Source organism: Xenopus laevis, chromosome 9_10S, assembly GCF_017654675.1.
Source record: "Xenopus laevis strain J_2021 chromosome 9_10S, Xenopus_laevis_v10.1, whole genome shotgun sequence".
Lineage (NCBI taxonomy): Eukaryota > Metazoa > Chordata > Amphibia > Anura > Pipidae > Xenopus > Xenopus laevis.
The window spans coordinates 70,219,938-70,243,565 of record NC_054388.1 but is presented as its reverse complement, the minus strand read 5'-3'; the positions used below and the strand labels follow the sequence as shown (position 1 = coordinate 70,243,565).

The window sequence follows — 23,628 nt, the reverse complement described above, 5'->3', positions numbered from 1 at the left end:
TGTTATTCTTTCATATAACCAACAGAGGGCACACTGTTATTCTTTCATATAACCAACAGAGGGTGCTGTGTGATATTGCAGTCACTGTTATTCTTTCATATAACCAACAGATGGCGCCGTGTGATATTGCAGTCTCTCCCCAAGCAAACTGTTGATATAGGAATGATTAAAAAGGACTGCAATCTCAGCTACTGCCCACTGACTCGAGTATAAGCCGAGGTAGACTTTTTCAGCACATTTTGGATGCTGAAAAACTTGGCTTATACTCGAGTATTTATGGTTACTCCAAATCCATAACAGCAAGGACAAACAAGTCTTACAGGGGCTATTTTGGCCAAGCATTCTGGGCTGTTAAAATTGATAATAGTCAAATCCTCCTAAAGTGTCCCATGTGCCATTGCCCTTTGCCTTGTGAATTTCAATCCACTCCACCCAAGAACACGTTTTCATTTTCTCTAGCCATTATATGGGACTGGAAGGTTAATGTTTTTAGCATTTGTTTCATAAATAGTGTTGGCTTGGGAATTCAGTTTCTACCAAAGCTGATTTCGATTCAGTACTAAGTAATTGAGATAGTTATGCAAGATCAAAATGTTATGAAGAGATGCAAGAAACGCTTGTTCTCAGATTCCCAAGGGAACTTAGAAATTCAGCATTAATTATAAAAACAGCATAAGTAGTAGTTCTTTATGGTTCATTAAGACAGCAGAATTTACAGTTCTGGCAAGGGCTCAGATGATGTTATTTTTAAACTCGTGCTCCGTTGCTTATAATACTTTGGTAATAATTTAACAAAGTCATTAAGTTATCTACAATTAATTTTAGTGCTGAGTTTGTTTTGAAAGCCAGACTTTAATAGGGGGTATGGTAATTTTATTTAGATACATTTTAAGTCAATTGCAAAGATATTTCTTCAGTGGAATCTTGGTACTGTGTAAAGGTGTGCCATAATCAAAATAAATTGATTTTCTATCTGTAATTCAAATACATTGTTGGTTAATGTAGTGTTTATAACAGAGCAATATACATAGAAATAAACATCCTATAAGTCCCCATGCTTCCATTGTGTCCATACTTTATGCAGAAACCATAGCATGATAGAGTCTAAATTTGAACAATAAAGGTGGTGGTTAATAATAGGTCCAATACGCAGAACTTTACTGCAAAACTCAAGTGCTTTAATATGTCACGACATGTTTCGAGCTGGGCTCTTTCTCAAGTGATAACAACAGTATGTCTCCAGTTCTTACATAAAGGGTAAACTTCACCCCTAATTAGTGGTAATTGGGTAACATCTCACACCCCCACACCTTTGTAGTAAAAAACAAGTGAAATAGAACACAGAGAATCTCAAATAGTCATTGCCCTGGGGATACATTTTAAGGGCCTAGCCCTTGGGGGTCCAAAAGTTTAAAAGTCCAATCAGTTCATTGTAAAAGTCCAAAGATTTATGTGAATAAATGTCCAATAGCCTTTCAAGTCCTGAAGGCAATAGATGACCCCAGCATTGCTCCAAGAGCCTGCCGAGAGCTCAAAAATGCTTCACTGGTCAAACCAACCAGAAGTCTGTGTATTGAGCTGTTGGCTAATAAGCATACTTTAACTGAATCAACTGTTTTAGATTATCTATGGTCTGTTAAGAGCATGTTGTTGAGACCTGTATTATGACCACTCTACATCAGACAGAACATGACTTGATTTCCCAGCAACAGTTATACACAGAAACAGGAAAGACCCAAAACCCCTCTTCATGAATTGATTCAGGGATGTTGTTTTATGTATGGTACAGGTCTATCCTGTAAATTGCATTCCTGGGCACTACCTAGCCTGTGTCTGAATGCTGCTCAAGCATAGAGACATGCCAGGGCCAGCGTACCTCCCTCCATTCATGAATTCATTGCTACCAAATGCATAACCCACAGGGCAAGGTACAAATGTGTTGTCCAAATGTCCACTTTTCCTCTATAATCCTTTTTATTGCCCCATGTTCCCCTTCTTTACTTTAACGTTTACCCTCCTTAGAAACCATTCCTTTGATTTCAGGCTTGAAAATGTGTTGAATAAATTTGTCAGTTGAAAGTCTAAAACTCTGCTGTTGAATTTACTTTAGGAGACATCTGGTTAAAAAAAAAGAATTTTTATATTTCCAGAAAATGTTATATTGTTGCATTTACTTGTAGATGTAGATGTAAAGATGTATTTGCTTAATAATTACGGTTAGCATATTTATGCTATTGTCTCTGTTTATTTTAATGCTTGGCCAGGGATATTTGGTAAGTCATTACTTATTTCCTGAACTCTGTAGAACTTTTAGCTTTTTAAAAAAATTATATTATAGAACTAATAATTATTTTTAGAGGTTTAACTTTTCTTGTCTCATTGTGTTAATATACTTCTTTTGGCTTGTGACCCTCATATGGCAATTACTAAATACCATGAGTACCAACTAAGGGGCACATTTACTAAGGGTTGAATTTCGAAGTGCTAAAACTTCGAAATTTGACCATCGAATTGAAAAAAATCGATAGTCGAAGTTTTTTTTTATTAAATTTAGCAGTTTTTCGATCGAATTGAAATCATTTGATCGAATGTAGATTGGAACGATTTTCCAAAAAAACCTTTGACTTCTAAAAACTTAGCCAAATATTGGCTTTAGGTGGGTCCCCATAGGCTAACATAGCAATTCGTCAGGTTTAAGGTGGCGAATTCGACGTTTTTTAAAGAGACAGTACTACGATTTTCAAATGGTCAAATATTCAAAGTTTTTTCAATTGGCCTATTCGATGGTCGAAGTACCCAAAAATTACTTCAAAATTCGAAGTTTTTAAATTCGCAAATTCACTTCGAAATCACTTCGACCCTTAGTAAATGTGCCCCTTACTGTATTAAATTAAAATCAAGTCAGTATACTGTGAAGTCCACATTTGTAAGGGTTAATATATGCCCTTCCAAATACAGAATATGTATTGTCATACAGAAAACCCTACAAGAGAACCTGTTTGCTTGGGCAATGAGCCAGCAGGGAATGGCACTTTAAAAAGCCTCCTGTAGGAGCTGATTGGATGAGGCAAAAATACCATTAACCCCTGTCCTGGCCACACATTTCCTAACAGCTTTATATTTCTGAGCAAACCAGTGATTCTGAATTGGTATAACATTTTTATTAATAAAAGAACATGTTTGGAAATCATATTCCCACTACAATACTGCAGATCCAACACCTCAAACACCAGAAATGTTCAAAATACTTGCTAAGACATGTATGCGTTCATTACTAAAATATGTAATTTTTTTGGACCATAAACTGAGAACTTGGACTACACAATTACTTTAGACCTTAGAATTTGCAGTCTCTTCTGCAATTTATGGTGTTGTGAACTAAAAGTTTAAATTGAGCAACAGTGCATTAAACACTGGGATTCTTTGGTGTCTCCAAGCACAGACCTGGAGTAAGGCTTATACCTTGTACAAATGAGGGTCCATGATATGTATTTCTAGGAACGTTCCCCGCACTGCCTCAGCTTGATAATAGAATGCATCCAATCCTCCACGGGTACACCGCTATCCCGATATGTACTTCAAGATTTCCAAGAATTTGATAAAGGATCAACATGGATCCGAAACATGTCGTGTAATAGCCTGAATAAACACATCACAGCATAAATTGCTATCTATGAGTGCTCTCCTCATTCTTGGAAATCTTGAGGGTCCATGATAGTTATGGTAGTTTTATGGAAGACTAAACCACAGCCTTATATAAAATTAATGTATCAAGTTACTTAAATGTTAAACCAGTCAGTTCTTTGCTTTCATTATTGCAACTGTAATAAAATAATATCTAAATTCTGTTTGTTTGATATGCTTTATTATGTTATGACAAACTTTGCCCACATTTCTTTAAAAACCCCTGTTTTATTCTTTTATTCTTTAGTCCCTTGCAGTTTGCAAGCTTTGCTTTCCAGTTTGCCCTTTTGCCACATCAAAACACATTAAGATCATTATTCTGCCATCTCTGCTGCTGTGGGCTCAGCAGTACTTTGATTTGGAATAGCATTGCAGGTCTCTCATCGGGCAAACTGGTGAAAAACCTAAGGCTTTAATAGCTAGTTAGAACTGCCTTGCAAATAATGAGATTTGACCTACAAGTCTGAGGACATTTTCACTAAAGTGGCAGAAGTCGTTTTAGAACTGCCAACGGGTAATGTTAAAGTGGCAGTAATGCTTAATGCTTACAGCATACTGTTTTCATATTAAAAACCAAACATTAAAAAACTGACCATGCTTGAAAGTAGGGGTTCATTTACAGAGTGTCTAAACTGCATTTCCAAATTTGCCAGGCAACAAGGCAATTAAAATGTAGTTTATGGTGTAAAATGTTCCTGTTGCTGGTCCTGAAATGCACTTGATTGTCTTTCAAGCTTTTTATAATAATATAATTAGTTTTGCTTTAAGTTTGCTCCCATTCACAGTTATAGTCAAACCTTCTTCTTTACTCTTTATGACCTCATCAGTTCTGCTCAATGTTAGAATCTGTTGTCCGGAATGCTTGGGACCTGGGTTTTTCGGGTAAAGAATTTTCCTGTAATTTGAAACAATATACCATAAGCCTACTAAAAATGATTTCAACATCAAGGGGGTTATTTATCAAAGTCCGAATTGATCTCCGTTTTTTCTGCTACAAACTCCCATCAAATCTGCTTAGTTTTTTTATGCTTATTTATAATTATTATTATTTATTATTACATTTTCACGAAAATTTGCTTTGTGCGGAAAAAATCTTATTTTTTTCTGATTTTTCATCCGATTTTCACGATATTTTAACGAAAACTCAGAAAACTTCGGGGTATTGCATGAAACCCAGCGCACATCAAAAAATCATTGGGACTTCTCCCACTGACTTATATGCAACCTCGACAGGTCTGAGATGCCGGATTTTCAGATTCTGACTTTTCCATCCATGGGGTTTACTAAATGCCTAAAAATTTGTCTTTTTTTAAAAGTCAGATTTTATTTTAAAAAAAGTCTGATTTTTTGTGATTTTTGCATTCGGAGTTTAGTAAATAACCCCCTAAATAACCCCAATAGGATTGTTTTGACAACAATATGGACTAATTTAGCTTAGTTAAGGCACCATTTTATTATTGCAGAAAAAAAGGATAATTATTTTTGCTTAAAATGCTCACAGTGGCATATAGCCTTCCCCTAATGTGGAACTTTCCACATTCTGGATATAAAATCTCATACTTGTACAATTATTATTAATAGAAGCATACAATGAAAGCAGTATATTTCTGGTCTAAATTCTGCCACATAGTTGGGTAATAAAAGTAAGTGGATACTCAGAAGTGTAACGCAGGGTATCCCAAACCCAGAACAAACCCCAAGGTTCCGGTCTCGACCCACTCTTCCGCCTGTAGCAGCCGCCTTTGGCTTTGGGTGGAGCCCTCTGCTACTCAGATGCCGCCAGGTCTTATTGTGGGAGAACCAAGGAGAGAGTTCTGAGCGAGCAAGGGAACCAAGCATGGTATTGTAGAATGGAAAACAAGGAATGTAGTCAAAAGCCAGGCCCGGTCGGTAACAAAGAGTCAATACGGTATAGATACAGGAGATATAGGAATGGTTGGGGTCACAGGCCAGGTCAAACACACCAGAATAGTAGAACAAAATTAGAATCCAAAAGAGTTGTCAAAATAAACAGTAATCAGGACAGGCAGCAGACAGGACGAGAACCAGGGGCAGGCAGGATCAGCAACAATAGGAATACACAGAAGAATCGCACCCAGGAACTTTAAGAAAAGACCTTTACGTTGGGCAATGATTTCCCCATTGAAAACTGACCGGTGGCGTCAAGTTCGGGAACTTTTATTCTGGATTTTATGTTTGTGGCAACCAATGAGAGATGTGCTGCTTTATATGTGGCTTTTTGATATGTGGAATTTTTAATAATATTTAGTATTTGCCAAAATCTGGTAAAAGATAATTATTTGTAATAAGTTATGTATAAATTGTGTTTTTAATTCAGTGTAATACCTACTTTAACAAAAAATTGGCTGTGAGGATATAATTTGGAAATGTAGCGTGTGTATCGGACTGGCAGATATATGTCTATTTCTGCTGCTGTCCTCCTGTGTGGGTTTTTTATCAATACTATGCATATTTGTTATTGGTGTGCTTTCATATAAAGGAATATGTTTAAAATTACAGTATATATATCTCTTTGCAACATGAGCTCAGTAAAAGGGTTGTTGCTGAATATACTTTTTGCCTTTTTTTTTAATTAAGAAATATTTATGGTTTTTCTTCAGTTTCACTAAATTACAACGGAGCTGATAAAAGCAATCACCAGCCCACTGTGAAGCCCCTGATAATGAGCTGATCAAAAGCTGCTGCTTAGAGAAGAAATGGGGTTTGTTTATTCAAATGTAGACAGGCAGTTCTGAACTTATTTCCCTGTTTATAAAGCAGGGGGCGAGTTACCTGCACTGGTAAAACTGGTTCACAACTGCTTCACAAACACAACTATAGTTTATATATTAAGCTGCTGTGCTGCCATGGGGGCAGCCATTGAGGCACAGGATACACAATAGATATCAGATAAGTGCTGAAGAATCCCATTCTGTACTATAGAGCTTATCTTTTATCTATTGCGTATCCTGTGCCTTTTCTCCTTTTTCAGTATTGAATTGCTGCTCCCATGGCTATACAACAGCTTGTTTATAAACACTATAGTAGTGTTTCTGACGCAAACACATCAGTTGTACTAGTGCAGTGCAAAACAACATTACATTGCCATTTACTGTTCCTTTAAGGTCAGTGAAAATAGCTCAACTTTCAAACGAGCGCTTTATAATGGCAAATAGGACAATATTGTTTTTTTTTTTATTAAACCAAAGGGATAATGTATTTCAGCACTATTTAGTCCTATCTATTGAGTTAATTTTTTATTAAAGGTGTTTTTAAGCATATACTGGCCCTTTAAATTATGTCGTTTTTTGTTGTGTTTTACATATTCAGAATCATATCTTGTTACAGGAAATTAATTCAGACAGATTTAGAGCTTATGTAGCTTATGTTTTTTTTAACTAAGAGGCTCATTTATCAACATTACCATTTTAGTGTTTTTAGAGGGTTTTTTTAAACTCACATTCTCTAAAACCACGAATGTCATGGAATTTATTGAACGATCTGAATATAAAAGGTACCTATGAAAAAAAAGCGCTGAACGATGCACTACAAAGTAAGAATGCATCGAAAACCTAGCCAAAAAAAATCCAAAAACCTCTAAGAGTCTGAATTGATTAAAAGCAGCCCAATCAGATCAGCATAGCTCCCATTGACTTCTATAGCACCTAGACAACTTTTACTTGGCAACATTTTGCAGGTTTTCATAGTTTTTACACTTAATAAATCTTGAATTTTAGAGCTTTTAATAAATATAGGAAAACCACAAATTTTCAAGAGTTGTGGAAAAAAGATTATTATTAATTAGGTCCAATATAGTTGCCTCAAGAATACCTCATAACCGAACGGACACAAAATGTTGCAAATGTGCTTGGAAAACAGCAAATATGCTAAACTGGCTGGCAGAAGAAGTGCTAAAAATAATACATTTTTGTTCTCCATATTGCTAAGTGCCAGATGAAATCTATTCAATGTTAAATGGATTTTATTCAGCAAGTTCTAATATCTGTTTAGCCAATGATTACATAAGCCAATTAATCTGCTTGTACCCCAGCGTTTGCTGAATGGCAAAATCTTTTCCACATTTAGTTCTTTAATGTGTATTTGTAATGGACTAAATCCAGTACCCTGAAGTGAATGTTTTCGAATAGTTTGACAATGGGCTATTTATGAACCCCGCTGTAATTTACCTTGCACTTTGTTTAAATATGCTCAAGTCAATAACAAATCTGGCATAGACAGAGCAAATGCTTTTGTAGATTGATTGTATGGATTTCCATGTTCATACACCATATGCTTAATAAAGAAAGAGACATAGGGGCAGATTTACTAAGGTGTGAAGACAATTCACTAGCATTGCCACCCTCAGGGACATCACAGATTTACTAACAGGCACAGGAGCCAATTCGCTAGTGAGATAGAGCATCTCTAGCGGTCATTCACAGTCTATCACCAGATCACTTTACGTTCTGGCGAATGGACGTTACTCCGCAAATTCATTAAATGTGGATTATACTGAACATTACTTTCGCCAGAGTTGCCTTTGCCACCTCAGACCAGGCAAAGTGCTATAAACACATGACATACATCATATCCTGTGCACCAAAAATGCATCTAAGTTCAAAAAAATGCTTTCCTTTTTTGAAGCTGGATTGCCTGCAAAAGTCCTAACTTAAACTGTTTTTGCGTAACCGGTTTTCCCCATACATTTTCAAACATATGGAACATTAATTTTACAGTGGGCACAAGTGTAGGGCATTATAATAACTCTATTGTCTTTATTAAGGTTCTCTGGACATGTGCTTTTAAAAGTGGAATTTGTAAGTATTTGCACCAACATTTAACATAAAGACGTCCATACAACTTTAAATTGTTCAAAAATTGACCTAATTGACCTAAGAGCAAGATCACTAGTGGATTTTCGCTAGGCACAAATGAACGCTAGCGCATCTTCATTATGAAATGCTTGCACTGCCGAAGTACTGCTAGAGAAAAGTCGCCTGCCTACAGCGCCCTTACGAAACTCCGCATTTTAGTTAAAAACGTAGTCTGAGCGCATTTGCACCTGGCATGTATCCTGTGGAATGTTGCTCCAATCAGATTAATCTGTTTATCATAATCAGCAAGGATCTCCTGAAGTTAGGTGTTGATTGTATTAGCATGATTGGAGCTTTGAGGTGTTATTAGAGCTTCCAGGGAGAGGTGCCTAAACAGCATTGTATGTGGCAGACAATAGATGTCACATACAATGTCCCTCCTACCTCTATTCAAACTTCGTTTTTTCAGTTTTTACATATATTGCTTTTTTAACACCTCTTTTGAACCAGTCTCTCTCCCGGGTCTAGAATCTGGATTTGGCAGTCTTCAAACGTGTGTCCTTATTCTTTTAGATGTAGGTATGTGGCCAGACCAGAGGAGCAGACTCTCCTGTGCTGCATCATACAGTACGCTGGTTCAACTGTTGTTTGGTTTGTCCCACATACAAATCAGAGCACTCCTCACTGCACTGCATACACAATATTACTCTTCTTGTGTTTTGGGGTTGTCAGGCAGGGTTGATATCTATTGTCTGCCACATACAATGCTGTTTTGGCACCTCAACGCCTAACTTCATGACATCCTTGCTGATTATGCTGATCGGAGCAACATTCCAGAGGATATATTCCTGAAAGATTGTATGTACAAGTTATTCTGAATCGAGAAAGTCAGTTGGATGACTGGTGAAACATCTTTAAAAAAAAAAAAACACAGCAAGTCCAGTTGATTTGACTCTTTTCTGCAGATATACCATGACCTGGATGAATGAGAATCTTCATAAACATATTGTACTGGTGTAAATGATTGTGCTTATTTAGTGTCATTATACATACTCTACTTTCCTACTTTGCCTTTACTATTTAATCACAAAAATATGTAACCTACAATGCCTTACACAGGTTGTTTGGAAAGCGAAAAATAACATTTCGTACTTATACATCATTGAGAGGCACAGGTGCTGCTTCTAAAAATCTCTAAGCTTTCTACTGTTACAACCTGCTACTATTGTCTTTTTTCTTTTTCTTTTTTAACTAATCTGACATCGCTAAAGATTTAACTAATTCATTTAGTAATTTGTTAATTTAATTTATATCCCAGTATTATCTAGTCCACACTATGTATTTACAGAAATATTATGTTTAATAAAATGTAGATCTTTTGATTGCAGTGAAATAACATAAACAAAAGGCATGGAAAATTACAATGAATGAACCAAATGCAGCATTTTCAGTGTATCTTAGCTGCCATTATTCTACACCACTAAATATTGAGTATAGAAATACGTTTGAATGAATGAAATCTATTAAAAAAAAAGTTGAGTCATAAATGATATGTTATTGTACAGTATTCAATTACATATTAAATGCACTGTATAACCAACCTTCTTGGATTCATGTATTTGCACTGTTTAAGCAAGGTATTCTTGGTTTCCTATCAAAGAGGAATTCTCTAAGGGGCCGATTCACTAAGGGTCGAATATCGAGGGTTAATTAACCCTCGATATTCGACTAGGAACTAAAATTCTTCGACTTCGAATATCGAAGTCGAAGGATTTAGCGCAGATAGTTCGATCAAACGATCGAAGGATAATTCCTTCAATCAAACGATTAAATCCTTCGAATCGAACGATTCGAAGGATTTAAATCCAACGATCGAAGGAATATCCTTCCATCAAAAAAAGTTAGCCAAGCCTATGGGGACCTTCCCCATAGGCTAATATTGACTTCAGTAGCTTATAGATGGCGAACTAGGGGGTCGAAGTTTTTTTTAAAGAGACAGTACTTTGACTATCGAATGGTCGAATAGTCGAACGATTTTTACTTCGAATCCTTCGATAGTCGTAGTCGAAGGTCGAAGTAGCCCATTCGATGGTCGAAGTAGCCCAAAAAAAAAATTCGAAATTCAAAGTTTTTTAACTTCGAATCCTTCACTCGAAGTTAGTGAATCGGCCCCTAAGCCTCAATAAGCAGACAGCTAAGGCAGTCAACAAAATCTTTTACCTTAAGCTTTACTTATAATGAACTTTGGTTTTTAAATAGTTGAAAGAAATAATAAGAAATGGAAATACTAGTAATAAATAATGTTACATATACTTTGGTAATGAGAAAAGGAGCAGGTGAAATGTTGGAAGTGCTCATAAATGCACGGAATTACTTTATTATTTTATTTATACTTATTCCTAAATGGTGCTAATATTTTTAGGCAGAGACATAAAAAGAACTTGCAAGAATATAAAGTCTGTGTCTTGTTAAGTATTAGCCATGCTGCCAAGAGCAAAGGAAAATGTTGTGACATGCCAAAAGTCTTAAGCTTTTTTCAGGGTCCTGTGACTTACTAATACTTTTCCCTAAACACTTTTAGATGTCAGGTCAAAAAGTCAAACTGCATATTGGGATCATACATACAAAAACCTTTTTACTATTCTGCTACATGGCAAAAAACACACACAATATGATAAACATATCTAGGTGTATAATATATATATATCATATTGTTTTTCTCCTCAGTTCTCTCCAGAACTGCACAGGCAAGCCTCTTCTTCATGCTTCATATATAGTCGAACGATTTTTAGTTCGAATCATTTGATTCAAAGTCGTAGTCGAAGGTCGAAGTAGCCAAAAAAAAACATTTGAAATACGAAGTTTTTTTTATTCTATTCCTTCACTCGAACTAAGTAAATGGGCCCCTACAAGTTATGTTATTTTTCATCTCTAGACCACAGAACAGGACAGTTGGTTTATTTGTAATACAGGTTGATTCCCTTCAAACAATAAAAAGTCCAGTATGACTGTGATGTTTGCAAAAAAAAACTTTTTTATAACTTAAATTATAACTAAAGTTTTCTTGTTTGTTGCATATTTCCATTTCACTTTAAAAGTCTAGAAGTCTACCTTTTCAAAACCGCAACATCTGCGTTTCTGTGAAGGTGTAACATTTATACGGCAAATCGAATTCCTTGCTTGCATAATAAACATTATGATGCCGTACAGAACTGCTTGATATCCATTCAGCATAAAATAATGAGGAAGTAAACAGATTGCAGTTTTGGCAAAATGATCATATTTGTTTTCCAGATCAATTAAAATGTAGAAATAAAAAAGGAGGATTAGATCCTACGTCTTTAAATTTGTAGAAAACGTTTTCCAAGAAACTTCAAAATAAGTCTCTATTTTTTCATAGATGTCATATTTCCAAAGGCTAGAGAATCATAAAAATATATTTTAAGCTGAGATTGGAATATATAAAATCACTGAACAGTATCTTGTACACATTCTGACTGTAACTTGATTATTCCTATTTCCAGAACTGCTAAATGCCCTCTATTAGGAGATTGCCTTCTGGCGAGGAATATGTTATTAATATAAACAGGTTATATATAAGCTTTTAAAAGGAACAATGTATGTAGAGAATTAAGTTAGGTTGCCCTTGATCCGAGACATGGCAAATGGTTATGAATTAAATTTTTATTGACATGATAATTTTTCACTCTATGGATTTTAAAGCCTTCCAATAGTGTAGAAGAATAACAGCTAATAGAATTTATTACAATTCATGCTCATCACGAAAATTGTGATTCAGAGGTGGAAAGTGGCAGAGAATAGAAAGGACAAAAGCGAAAGGTCAAAAAAAGGAAAGAGGACAGAAGCAGTGGTATGACATCTGCCCCCATGCCATCCTTACCAATAGGCCCCCTGCAGGAGACCAAAAGCTAGTTTCAGATGAAGAATAGGAATGGGGATTGTGATGCGTAGAACAGTGCACAAAGAGGAGTAGTGATCATGGACTTTTACTGTCCTTGCAAGTTACAACACTTTAGACAGAGGAGGTACTGAGTGGGAAAAAAAAGAGACTTTTGTGATAAAGGTGCCAGATATGATATGACTGGCCATGTATCATAACTATATATGCAAGTACTAAGGGGCACCACATTCAATTGCACCCCTTAGTGCTCATTCAACTACTTTGGGGTCGTGCTGCACTGTGCACCTAAATCCCGATTAAAAATTTAGCGTACGGTTCAGAGCACTGATGGACACATGGTAGTCTTTACTTCATGCCATCCCCTAAATACATCCCGCAATACCTTTGTAACCTGTGCCTGCCAGTGCTCTCTCTAACTTGCACATCTGAATGAAAGAGGGATGTTTATGGTACTCCAGATGCCCCTCAGGAAGACAGTGTTGTCTAATATGAGCAATGCTGCATTCACAGGGAAGAGTGGCAAGAGCACAAGCATCTGTACCCACAACAACTGATGCCAAGGCAGGGTGCAAACTGCACAATAACATGGGGCCTTACACTTTGCTTTTGAACTTTGCACCATTCCTTCTGTCAGTAAAGTTAAACAAATTCTCAAATACTAAGATAAAGAATACACATTTGGCAATGTGATATACTTCAGAAGTCTTTTATTGAATTTCAAATGTGTGCACTTTTAAGATGTGCTTGAAGGTGGCTTAATCTTTTGGCACAAACATAACTTGTTCAGTAAGAAGTTTTATTACATACACTGAGCAATAACTAAAATCGTAAAATTCACAATCTTTCTTCCAGTGTCAGAAGTGGTCACTAAACAGTTTCCATATACATTATGCAAAAACGGGAAAAAAAGAGCAACTGAACTTCCTGAGTAATTATTGAAGATGTTTCTTCTTCAGTTCAGCTGACTGGGATGGGTAAGAAGTCCTCGACATATAAACTTCCAAAAGAACTTCCCATACCAGTCAGCTGAATTGAAGAAGCTGCTCAGATGTGTAGTGAAACATCCTCAATGATAACTCTGCAAGTCCAGTTGCTCTAAACTTACTTATACTAGATATTAAAGTTTAAAGAGTTTTAAAGAAATTTAGAGAAAACACGAGCTTTTAGAGGTGAGAAAAAAATTCAAATGTTGGTCAATAGGTAATTTTTTGCTTTAAAAAATTCCCACGTTCTAGCCGACCTTAAAAATGTGCAAATAAAATTCAAAAGTAAAGATTTTTTAATGAAATATCTATTTATGGTTATGACATTGCAAAATGGGATTTTTTTCACGTCTTTTATTGCATATTGCCCATATTGTGGGCAGTCAGCTTTTGTTTGCAGATGATGGAATTTTTGAATTTTAGATATAATTTTTGGTTATGAACTAATCTTTTGTAGAATAACATGTATTCACCCAACCCAAAAGTTATGAATTTGGTGCATTCCTTATGAATATAGTTATATTGGAATGTATTAAATGAATTTGCAAAAGAGCCTCTTCTACTTACCCCCCACCCTTTTTATCTAGAGACTGGGGAAGTGCAGAGAAACTCATTATCTAGCTCAGAAGCTGAGATGCCTACTGCACAATAAAGTGATTCAGCGTGTGTCCTGCAGGATTAGTTTATAGCATTTCTTTGTCTGAGCATTGATAATATTAATGAACTAGTATTGAGTTTTAATGGAAGATGTAAGCTTATTAGAAAAGATGTGATTATAATAAGTCACGTGCAGTTCTTTGTTCATGGTGATAAGGACAAGTTATTAATGTTCTTTTTCTTGTTCCGAAGCCATTTTATTAGAGGTAAAACAGTAATTCATTGTTATGCCCTCTAATCCTTGTATTTGTCTTTCTTCTTCAGAACATCATTCTTTCATCTTTACTGTAAACCTCAGTGCTCTCATTTGTAATTTGAAACAATTGCTCAATGTCATTTAATAACTAGAGTTCAACAATTTGTTCTGTAGAATAATACCACCATGCTAGTATTAGTAAAGACACCCTCCATATAGTTTCCAGTTATTGGTAGAGTGTTGGGTATTGCTAGCCACCCCATACACAGTAATATACAGGGATATATTTGGATCTCATATATAGAGGTATATTTGGACCTTAGTTGTTTGAGGTCCCAGTACACTGGGGGGGGGGTTATTTATCAAAGTCCTATTTCTTCTGGTTGGACTTTTAAAGGGGAAAACCACAATTTTTTCGTAGAAAAAAAACTCAAATACTTCGTGATTTATTAAACCCCGATGGTGTTAGAAGTTTGAATACAAAAGTACTCCAACTTAGACCTGCCCAGTTCATGTAGAAGTCAGTGGCAGATGTCCCGAAGATATCCTGATTTGCACTGGGTTTCTAAAAATGTTTCAGTATTCGTTTGTCAAAAGTCGCGGTATTCGGACGTTAAATGCGTAAAAGTTGCGGATTCTGATTTTTTCCGATCTTACAATAATTTTGTGGGAAAAATAATACATAGGGTGAAAAAGTCTGTTTGGTCAGAGTGGCTTTCCAAAAATAGGGAGATAAATTCAAATTTTGATAAATAATCCCCTAGGTGTTGTAATTGTTCCCACATTGCAAAGTTTTCTCTAGAATTCCAACTTAATAGAACCTGCAAAATAGCAGATATAGGAAGAAACGTTGGGGGGGGGTTCCTTGAAGCTCAGAGCATTAAAATAGATTTTCAGTCGGCAATGGACAGAAAACGCTATGCTTTACATTTCAGCATTGCTTAATACATACATGTCTTTTTATTTAAATTTGTGCATTTTTTTTCCTGTAAACATGCATAAACAAAAGGAATGAAAATATAATTCTAGTTAATCTTTAAGACGGCTTGATGGTATGTTTTATATTGTAGATCAGGTTAATTTAGAGATTATTATTAAGGGTGAAACATCAACCACAGGCCAACTGTTTTTACACCAAACAAATAAGATACACTTTAATAGATACAGGTATATGGTCTGTCACAGTATGTAATATCCAGTGATATGTCTGATGCCACTGCTGAGCTGGTCATTAATAAAATATGCTGTTTTGTGTTCGTTACAGAGTAGAAGCTACATTAATAATGTTTCTTTTAACATCAAAGGTTGTTTCCTGCGGAAACACAGATTATAAATCCATGAACATGCTGTCAGGAGCAACATGTTAAAACAATGAGCAAAAAAGAATGCACATCTATAATACTGCAGGTTGCAACCTACAAGGTGCTGTATAGAAGAAGTTCTTTGTGGAGTATTTCTGCACTCATATGGCATACCTCCCAATATTTTGGAAATAGAAAGAGGGACCAAAAGATTTCACACACGGAGCGCAGAATTTTTTTGACCACACCTATTTTTGTGGCCACACCGCCTAATTACCATGTTCATTTTACAAAATTTGGCAGGTTATAAAAGTTTGAACACATTTCTGTGTTATTACAGTTTTGCTAATGAAGGTTATTGCCCTTTAAGCTGAAAGTCAGTTTCCCCAAGACACCTGCTTATCTTAAATTTTTACAAAAATATCTATTCTGGGCTCTCTGCCAAAAGCCAATTAACATAGAAATGTTGTATCTTTTTCTAGCTGTTCAGTGCAAGAGATCAAAGAGTAAGTCAGAACATTTCAGTAACAATCCAGGACTGCAGGTTGAGCTGTCAAAATCAGGACTGTCCTGCGAAAAACGGGACAGTTGGGAGGTGTGATATGGCATGTGGTATCATTAGCATGATCCTATAGAGAAAATGACCATTGTCCATCCTCGGTTTCTTTGGTGGTCAGAGATAACGTTATTAGGAAATTTCTGTAGTCCAGAAAATAAGAAACAACTGGGAGGACAGTTAGGGGCATATTTATCAAGGGTCGAATTTCGAATTGAACAAAATTCAAAAAGGCCAACCAAAATGAAATCAAAGGTTTTTTTTTTGGTCAAATAGGTCCGTTTTTGGTCGAATGGGTCTGTATTCGGCCAAATTCAAATCGTACGAATCTAAAGAATAGCACAAACTTTTTTCAAAGTCCACCAATTGACTCCAAATACTGTAGGTTCTAGGAGGTCCCCCATAGGCTAAAACAGCAATTCAGAAGTTTTTAGATGGCGAATGGTCGAAGTCAAATATCAGTACATGATAAATTTCGATAATTGAATTTTTTTTTATGTTTTTCAAATTCGAATCGAATTTGGACTATTCCCTAGTCGAAGTACACAAAAAATAGCTCAAAATTTTAATTTTTTTCATTCAAAAATTCACCTCAACCTTTGATAAATCTGCCCCTTAAATGAGTAAATGAGTAAAATAGTTTATATATATATATATATATATATATATATATATATAGATATATATATATATATAGATATATATATATAGATATATATATATATTAGAGTACAAAATAAACTAATAAATATAGTATAGTTTTGAAATAAACTACAGTGACTACAACACTTGATTAAAGTATTGCCCTCTTTAAGTAGTGTTGGTGCTGAGTTGGGTGCATTAAGATGAATCTGGAAATATGAGTGCAAAGAGTTGACTCACTGTATGGAGCATTGTCCGTGTTTTGGCATTATTTACAATGATGAGTGCCTACTAGAAGGCTTCACTCATTGGCTGCTTTGCGCCCATGCCGAGATATTAACTCCGGATGAGCATTTGTGGGGGAGCCAGCAGCACGAGCATTGCGCCACCAAAAAATTCTGTTGCTGTCTGTAAATGATGTCATGCACAAATGCTATCCTGAAGCCTCTTAATTATACCTCCACATGCACATATTCTGCATGCACAACCTTTGTGAGAATGTGAAAATGCGGAAGGGTGATAGGAGACTGGGGGAAGTCAAAATTGGGTAAGTTCTGAAAAAATAGAGGGCTTTGATTGCTCTGCCCATGTGGCCTTCACTCTACACCTTATACTGCATCTGAAATCCATTGGTACAGGCACAAGAACTCCATGTCTTAGTGATGCAGCAGTTAAGCCTGTAACATTGGTAAATGAGTCATGACCTTTCCAATAGCATAGGGGGAAAAGTATTGGAGGTGTTGCATTTGGAAAAAAGAAATAACCTTAAATTTCTCTGCCTCTTTCATGTGGCTTTAGAAAGGTATCTCAACTTGTTGCAGTTGATAAATTTCTCCATAACAATTCCAGCACCTTTTTTTTGTTGTTATTAATTGATGCATTTTAGTTACATAGTTGGGTATTGTAACAGTGCATTACATTTTACTTCATTACGGACATTGTTTCTGCACAAAGTAAGTGCTTTTAGCTGAATGCATCTTTTCTTTATAAAGGAGAAATTGCAGCGCTGTAAGAATAGATAATGTTTAATTTTTATGCTATGCTTTTCTGTATTTACAATGTTCCATGTGTGCATGGGTTATTTTTAGGAATTACTGAATTCAGCATCAGGATCAGCATCAGGATTTGACAATTTTTTTTTAATTGGTTAAATATGTCCTCAACTAGTAATGGCCAAATGTGTGTACTAAAATTTTCTCTGCCAAAATTCTTTATTCTAGAGCATATGATAGACGATTTAGGTTCTGCAAACCTGTATGCCTCATTCTCTTGCAGAAAATGTTACTTGCTTTGTATGTAGTAGAAACAGCTGTTCTTTCCTGATAAAAAAATGACACAAACTTTAAACAAGTGTGTTTGCTGCACACCACATTTTCAGTAATAAACTAATGTTATCTTGCACATTTTTTATACTTGTATTTCCTTTTTTCCATTTACTATTTACACTCAGTTAAACCCTGGATATCTTGGGGCATGCACTGGATAAGGCAAGGTGACAATGTTTAGACTGTTACGTCTTATTGTAATATAACAACTTGGGTTGGGAATCATTTTCACAGTATTTTGAGAAAAAACAACTCTGTAAGGCTACACATTTATTGTTATTGTTACTTTTTCTTACTCATCTTTCCAGTACATATTGCAGCCTCTTATTTAAATCAATGCATGGTTGCTAGGGTTCTTTAGACCTCAGTAACCAGATGGCTGAAATTGCAAACTAGAAAGCTGCTGAATAAAAAGCTATTTTTTTTTAAAAAAACACAAAAAATTAAAAGAAAACAGAAAAAAAATTACAAATTATCTCAGAATGTCAGTCTACATCATACTAAAAGTTAATTTAAAAGTAAACAAGCCCTTTTACATATGAATCATCTGGCACCAGCTGAGGAAAATCATTGAAAATAAAATCTGCCATTTTTGATGCTACCTGCAATAGGTGACTACATGTGTATTAAACTTTGCACCTTTTATTACATGACCCCCATAACTATTCTACACAATTTATATTGCCAATTACTAATTCCTGCCAAATTATTCACAGCATGATCATATTAGGAAGGTTTTTTAGAGCAGCTCATACGCATTTTCAACAATTCTTTTCAATACTTTATAAAATGTGTCAGTCACACTATTTCTAGGTGAAAATGTTATTCTAAACCCAGCTGTGTGCATGGCTGAAATTATAATGTAATCAGAAATTCTGTCAACAGAATTCTGAGCAGTGCTGGCTAATGTCACAGAAGTTCATTCCGTAGCTTTTTTGTGTAAGGAAGAGCATGATGAAATTATCTTTTAAGTAGTAGTAGATGTCAAAGTTTGTAAAGATATCTATTTTATAAAGAGAGCCACAAAGTATATACAAATTATTGTTGTTCACTTCAAACTATTAAAGTATCCCCGTTTTGTGAAGAAAGCTATTTATATTCCGCTTTTCCTTTCTGTAATAAAATGCATGCTTGACATATCTATTTAAGCAACGTGGCACTATTAGGAACATTATAATAATATGTATGCAGCATACGTTAGCAGTTATTTATCAGTAGAGTGGCACTGAGGGAGTTTTATAAGTCTTATGAAAGATGACAATGTATTGAATACATATGCTTATTAATATTATTCAAACACAATGCTTTTCATTGTTTCCCCTCTCCCACACACTTTTCCTTTAGTATTATTATAATTTGGGGAGGTGGATCTACAAGATAATAATAGTGCCTGTGGTGGAACAAGACCTTTAATGGCCTTAGTTCAATACTATGGGTGGTGTTTTACTCTCTTGACTATATAATACAAAACAATATGGTTGTTTTGGGACTTGAGGAAGTTTAAGACACCAGCGACCAGATAGTAACTGAAACTTCAAACTGCAGGACAAATAGTGAAAAGTATTGCACAAATGTACATGGCAGTACCATATAGCTCTAGCTCTAGTTACTGCTGAACTTGTTTGAGTGTGTCTTCTAAAGAGAACTATTTTCCTTTGTCTTCTTATCTCTTTGCAACCAACACAGAATTTTCGAGGCATTTTACCACCCACCCTCAATCCAGGGAGCTATGTACTGGGTTAGTAAAACACTGCTGCTGTATTGATCTTTTGGGTGGGAAGGGAAGCTTTTGTAGTGAGAATGGTATTGCCAGAGCCAGTTTAGATCCTAGTGTTGAGGAATGCAGCTTTGTAGGCATAGTTAGTCTGATGGAGAATTCATGATGAGGCCCACATTAGTACCCAGCAGATCTGTATTGGCAGGAATATTTTCAGTGTTGGGGTGATTCGGGTGACAATGTATCACAACTGTCTGAAGCCTTCTTGTGCCTTGATCATAATAGGAAAAAAAATCATTATTGAGTGGTGTAGGAATCTATTTCACTAATGCTATAGCCTTGCTGCAAGACTATATAGTCCTTCTGTGTGTGTGCTCAACTGACTTCCATATTCTCAAAATACAAATTTTTTAATTTCAAATGCTGCATTATGAGTTTATATTCAGATAGGGTGAATAATCCCTTGTGTATAATATGGTAGTTCTAAAAGCACAATGGAAATTAAAAGACTGGGATATTGTTGTCGGGTGGTGGCATGGCTTATGATTACAGCTTTATAACCAAGTTGACATGTACAGGGGATAATTCTCAGTTTTGAGTGATCTCCCATTTCACAATATTGCTATATGTTATTTTGTTAATTATTGTTTTATCAAATGTTAAGAGAATTTCACAGTGCTTAAGCTTGCCCTTCATTTGCCTGTAATAATACCTTGAGGTGCATACTTTAATGGCTTAACTATACTTATGTATGCATAGCTGACCATGTGGTAGATTTGTACCTGTTTTGTATTTCTTCTCATCAGCCATTATTGGCTAAAGACCTGCTTTTACAATTACCAAGTTGGGGGTATAATAAGAAAACCTTCCCGATTTAATTCTAATATTCGCTATTCAGAAGAAGCACAAATAACCCAGGGCACCCTAACTTCCATGCATGGAGTTGCACCCCTAAATATTTTATTGAAGTGTGGGTATGCAAATTATGTTTTAGGGGTATTGCCTTCCTTCTTTTTATTGAACCAGTGCATGTCATCATTTTACTGTGATTTTTATTTCCTATGACAGTATCTACTTACCTAATCTTATCTCTCCAGACTGCTGAATTTTTGAAGCAATAATTAATGATCTAAATTAGGGCAATGTGTGTTTTGTACCCTTGCTGTGCTGAGGTGGAAAAAACAGTGCTGGTCAAAATTCTCTGGTGGCTGAATAAGTCTGCGCTAAGTCCAGCATTTCTGACTGTCACCAACAGTTATGGGAAATGGTGAGATAAAGAGGTGTTTTGACTGCTGCTGTTCTTCTCCTGTTCACAACTGAAGTCAAAACACTCCATTTGCCATAGGCCTAAAGGCTAAATAGCCAGCTAGAATCCTATGACTGGACAGAAATAGAATGAAATATATTCCCATGTGGAAAATGCAGCTACAGTATATATAATAGTGTTGAACAATGATTTATATTAGATGAAAGTGTTGACATCCATTTGCTATCTGAGACAATTACAATGAGATGTCAATATGGAAATTAGAATTTTAATTTGTGTATTAGGCTTAATCTTCGTAAAAATGTAGAATGTTCCGCCACACTAGGAGTAAGGATGCATCAATCCGGGCTACCAATATCCCAATGTGAATACTTCAAATCATACAATTTAGGAGAGCACTTAAGGAGAAGTAAACTGCTGTGTTTGTGTTTTTATTCAAGACTACTTAATTAAATTACATGTTTCGGCCTTGCAATACACAGATTAAGAGCTCAAAGCCTCATTTATTCTATTTCCTTCCTTAGAATAGGTGGTAGATTCACAAACACCGAGATAATCTATTATTATAGGGTGGTGCATCTCAGCAGTCTTAAACATTAAAAGCAGTCAAACCTGGGATTGTAGGTTTAACACATTTACTTGCAACAGAAGAAATTGCTTGTTTAAGTTTATCATGAATTACCATCTTGCATTCAATAATAAGGGGAGCTTTAGGCGTAAAAGTCAGCAGTGTGAGCAAGCACATTCAGGTTAGCCAGTAGGTGCAATTTGTTCAGCATTAATCAGTGGGTGTTTGAGAGCCAACAAACCCTATTCGTCACATTAGGTCTATTAAATCACATTAGCTGTATGAAAAGCAGCATTGTAGCCTAACGGGTTCAGTTATTTAGAATCCCCCTTCAAAGTGACATCCTTGACGGACAGAATAATGTTGCCTCCAAAAATTTGTCATACTGCAGCCAGCAAACTTAATAAAGAAAACTGAAAGAATCATTGATCTGAGGGTGGGCAGTGTACAAAGTACAAGCTGAAGGTTTGAACTGCAACTTTCAATGACATAAATGACAGAGTTTTGGGATCCTGGGAGTTCAATATCTATATCAATTATAGGGCTGCAGGTTTATGACATATAGGGGGACTATTGACTCCTACTGCTTCTGTCTTATCTCCATTATTCTCTACTATTTCTCTACTCACCAACACCCTGTTATCTACAATTACCATTGCTCACACTACTCCCAGGTTTAAGATAGGGCACATGTGACTAATTTGACTGCCATGGGAGAACCACAGTGGTAGTAACAACCTTCCCCATCTGCAGTTGCTTCCTATGAAAATGAATTGGAAATTCTGCACAACTACGACTGGAAAGATGGGTTTCTGTTCCTGTGCGAGTCTCATCAATGTAATATTAGAAGAGCAGTTTTATTTTAATGGGTAGCAGCTGTCGGGGGGAGGAAGAATTTTTTATTTCTACTGTAATTTTATATTTTTGCCTCCTAATTAGATTAAGGGGTCATACAGCATCTGTACCCCTGTGTAACTGCTTTCCCATGTCTCCATTATATGGACACTCTGCCACCTCTATGGGAGGATGGATTTGATCTGCTGAACAAATCTGCTGAGAAAGCATCACTTCCACTGCATTGTGTTGGCTGCATGCTGATAAACTCTGTGGAGGTGCCATACAAAGCATATATGTCATCATTGACTATGCCTGCACTTGTTGTGCTAGTGATTTTATACCCTTCCCAATTGCCACTATAAACTGGTCCTTGAGCTGGCTATAAATATACAAATAAAATAGAATTAAACAAATGTTTGTACTTTTTTCAGTACATGTGTGTTGGGCAGATAATTTTGACCATGGATATCATTGGTTTATCAAGCAGACACGTTTGAAGTTTGCCATCAGTCAAGCTTTAAGGAACATTACAGTCTTTTTGTGTAGCTCGACATCTGCTAGATTTTGATCTAAGTGCTAGTTTTGTTAGCCACCTGTTCAGTTTCTAAGTCACTAGTTCAGTTTTTCTTGGTGGTGTTCAGTTCAAAAGTCTGTCTTTACTAGCTTAAGATGCCACAGCCTCGCAGCCACATTTCAAAAACACAACCCTCACATCTCACAAACTTCTGTTGTTTGCTACCAATTCCACTGTTCCACTCGCAATGTTATCAGGCCGCCTCCAAACAACTTCAGTCCACCCCTTATTTGTTTCTTTTCAAGGTCAGTGGTGGCAGCCCTAAGGGACTTTCTATTTATCCCTATGGGGTTCATAGAATTGCATATATATCAAATCTTGAACTCAAAGTTTCATTCATTCATTATGCTTCTAAAAATCCCATAGGAATGATGAAAATCAGGTACGATTTTTTTCTATGCTGAGCTCTAATCTGACATTTTAATAAATATGTCCCTAAGTGGTGCATTTAATAACAATAAAATTGAGGTTTCTTCCATGAATCATGAAAAATTTGTGGTTTTCCTATATTTCTAAAAAGCTTTATTGAGATTGAGATTTATTATGTGAAAAAAACATGAAAGCCTTTAATGCCAAACTTTACCA

General features: G+C 35.8%; 1 protein-coding gene across 4 annotated transcripts in view; it reads left to right on the top strand.

The window, feature by feature from the left end:
• LOC108703019 (zinc finger protein 385B-like) overlaps window positions 1-23,628 on the top strand; it is a 268,896-nt gene that overhangs the window by 156,092 nt on the left and 89,176 nt on the right. For 2 of the 4 annotated variants that reach the window (XM_041578352.1, XM_041578354.1), the window contains one exon: window positions 2,265-2,273. The exons of the other annotated variants lie outside the window; for them this stretch is intronic. In XM_041578352.1, coding sequence (XP_041434286.1) covers window positions 2,265-2,273 — 9 coding nt within the window. The remainder of the gene's footprint in view (window positions 1-2,264; window positions 2,274-23,628) is intronic. 4 annotated transcript variants of the gene reach the window in all.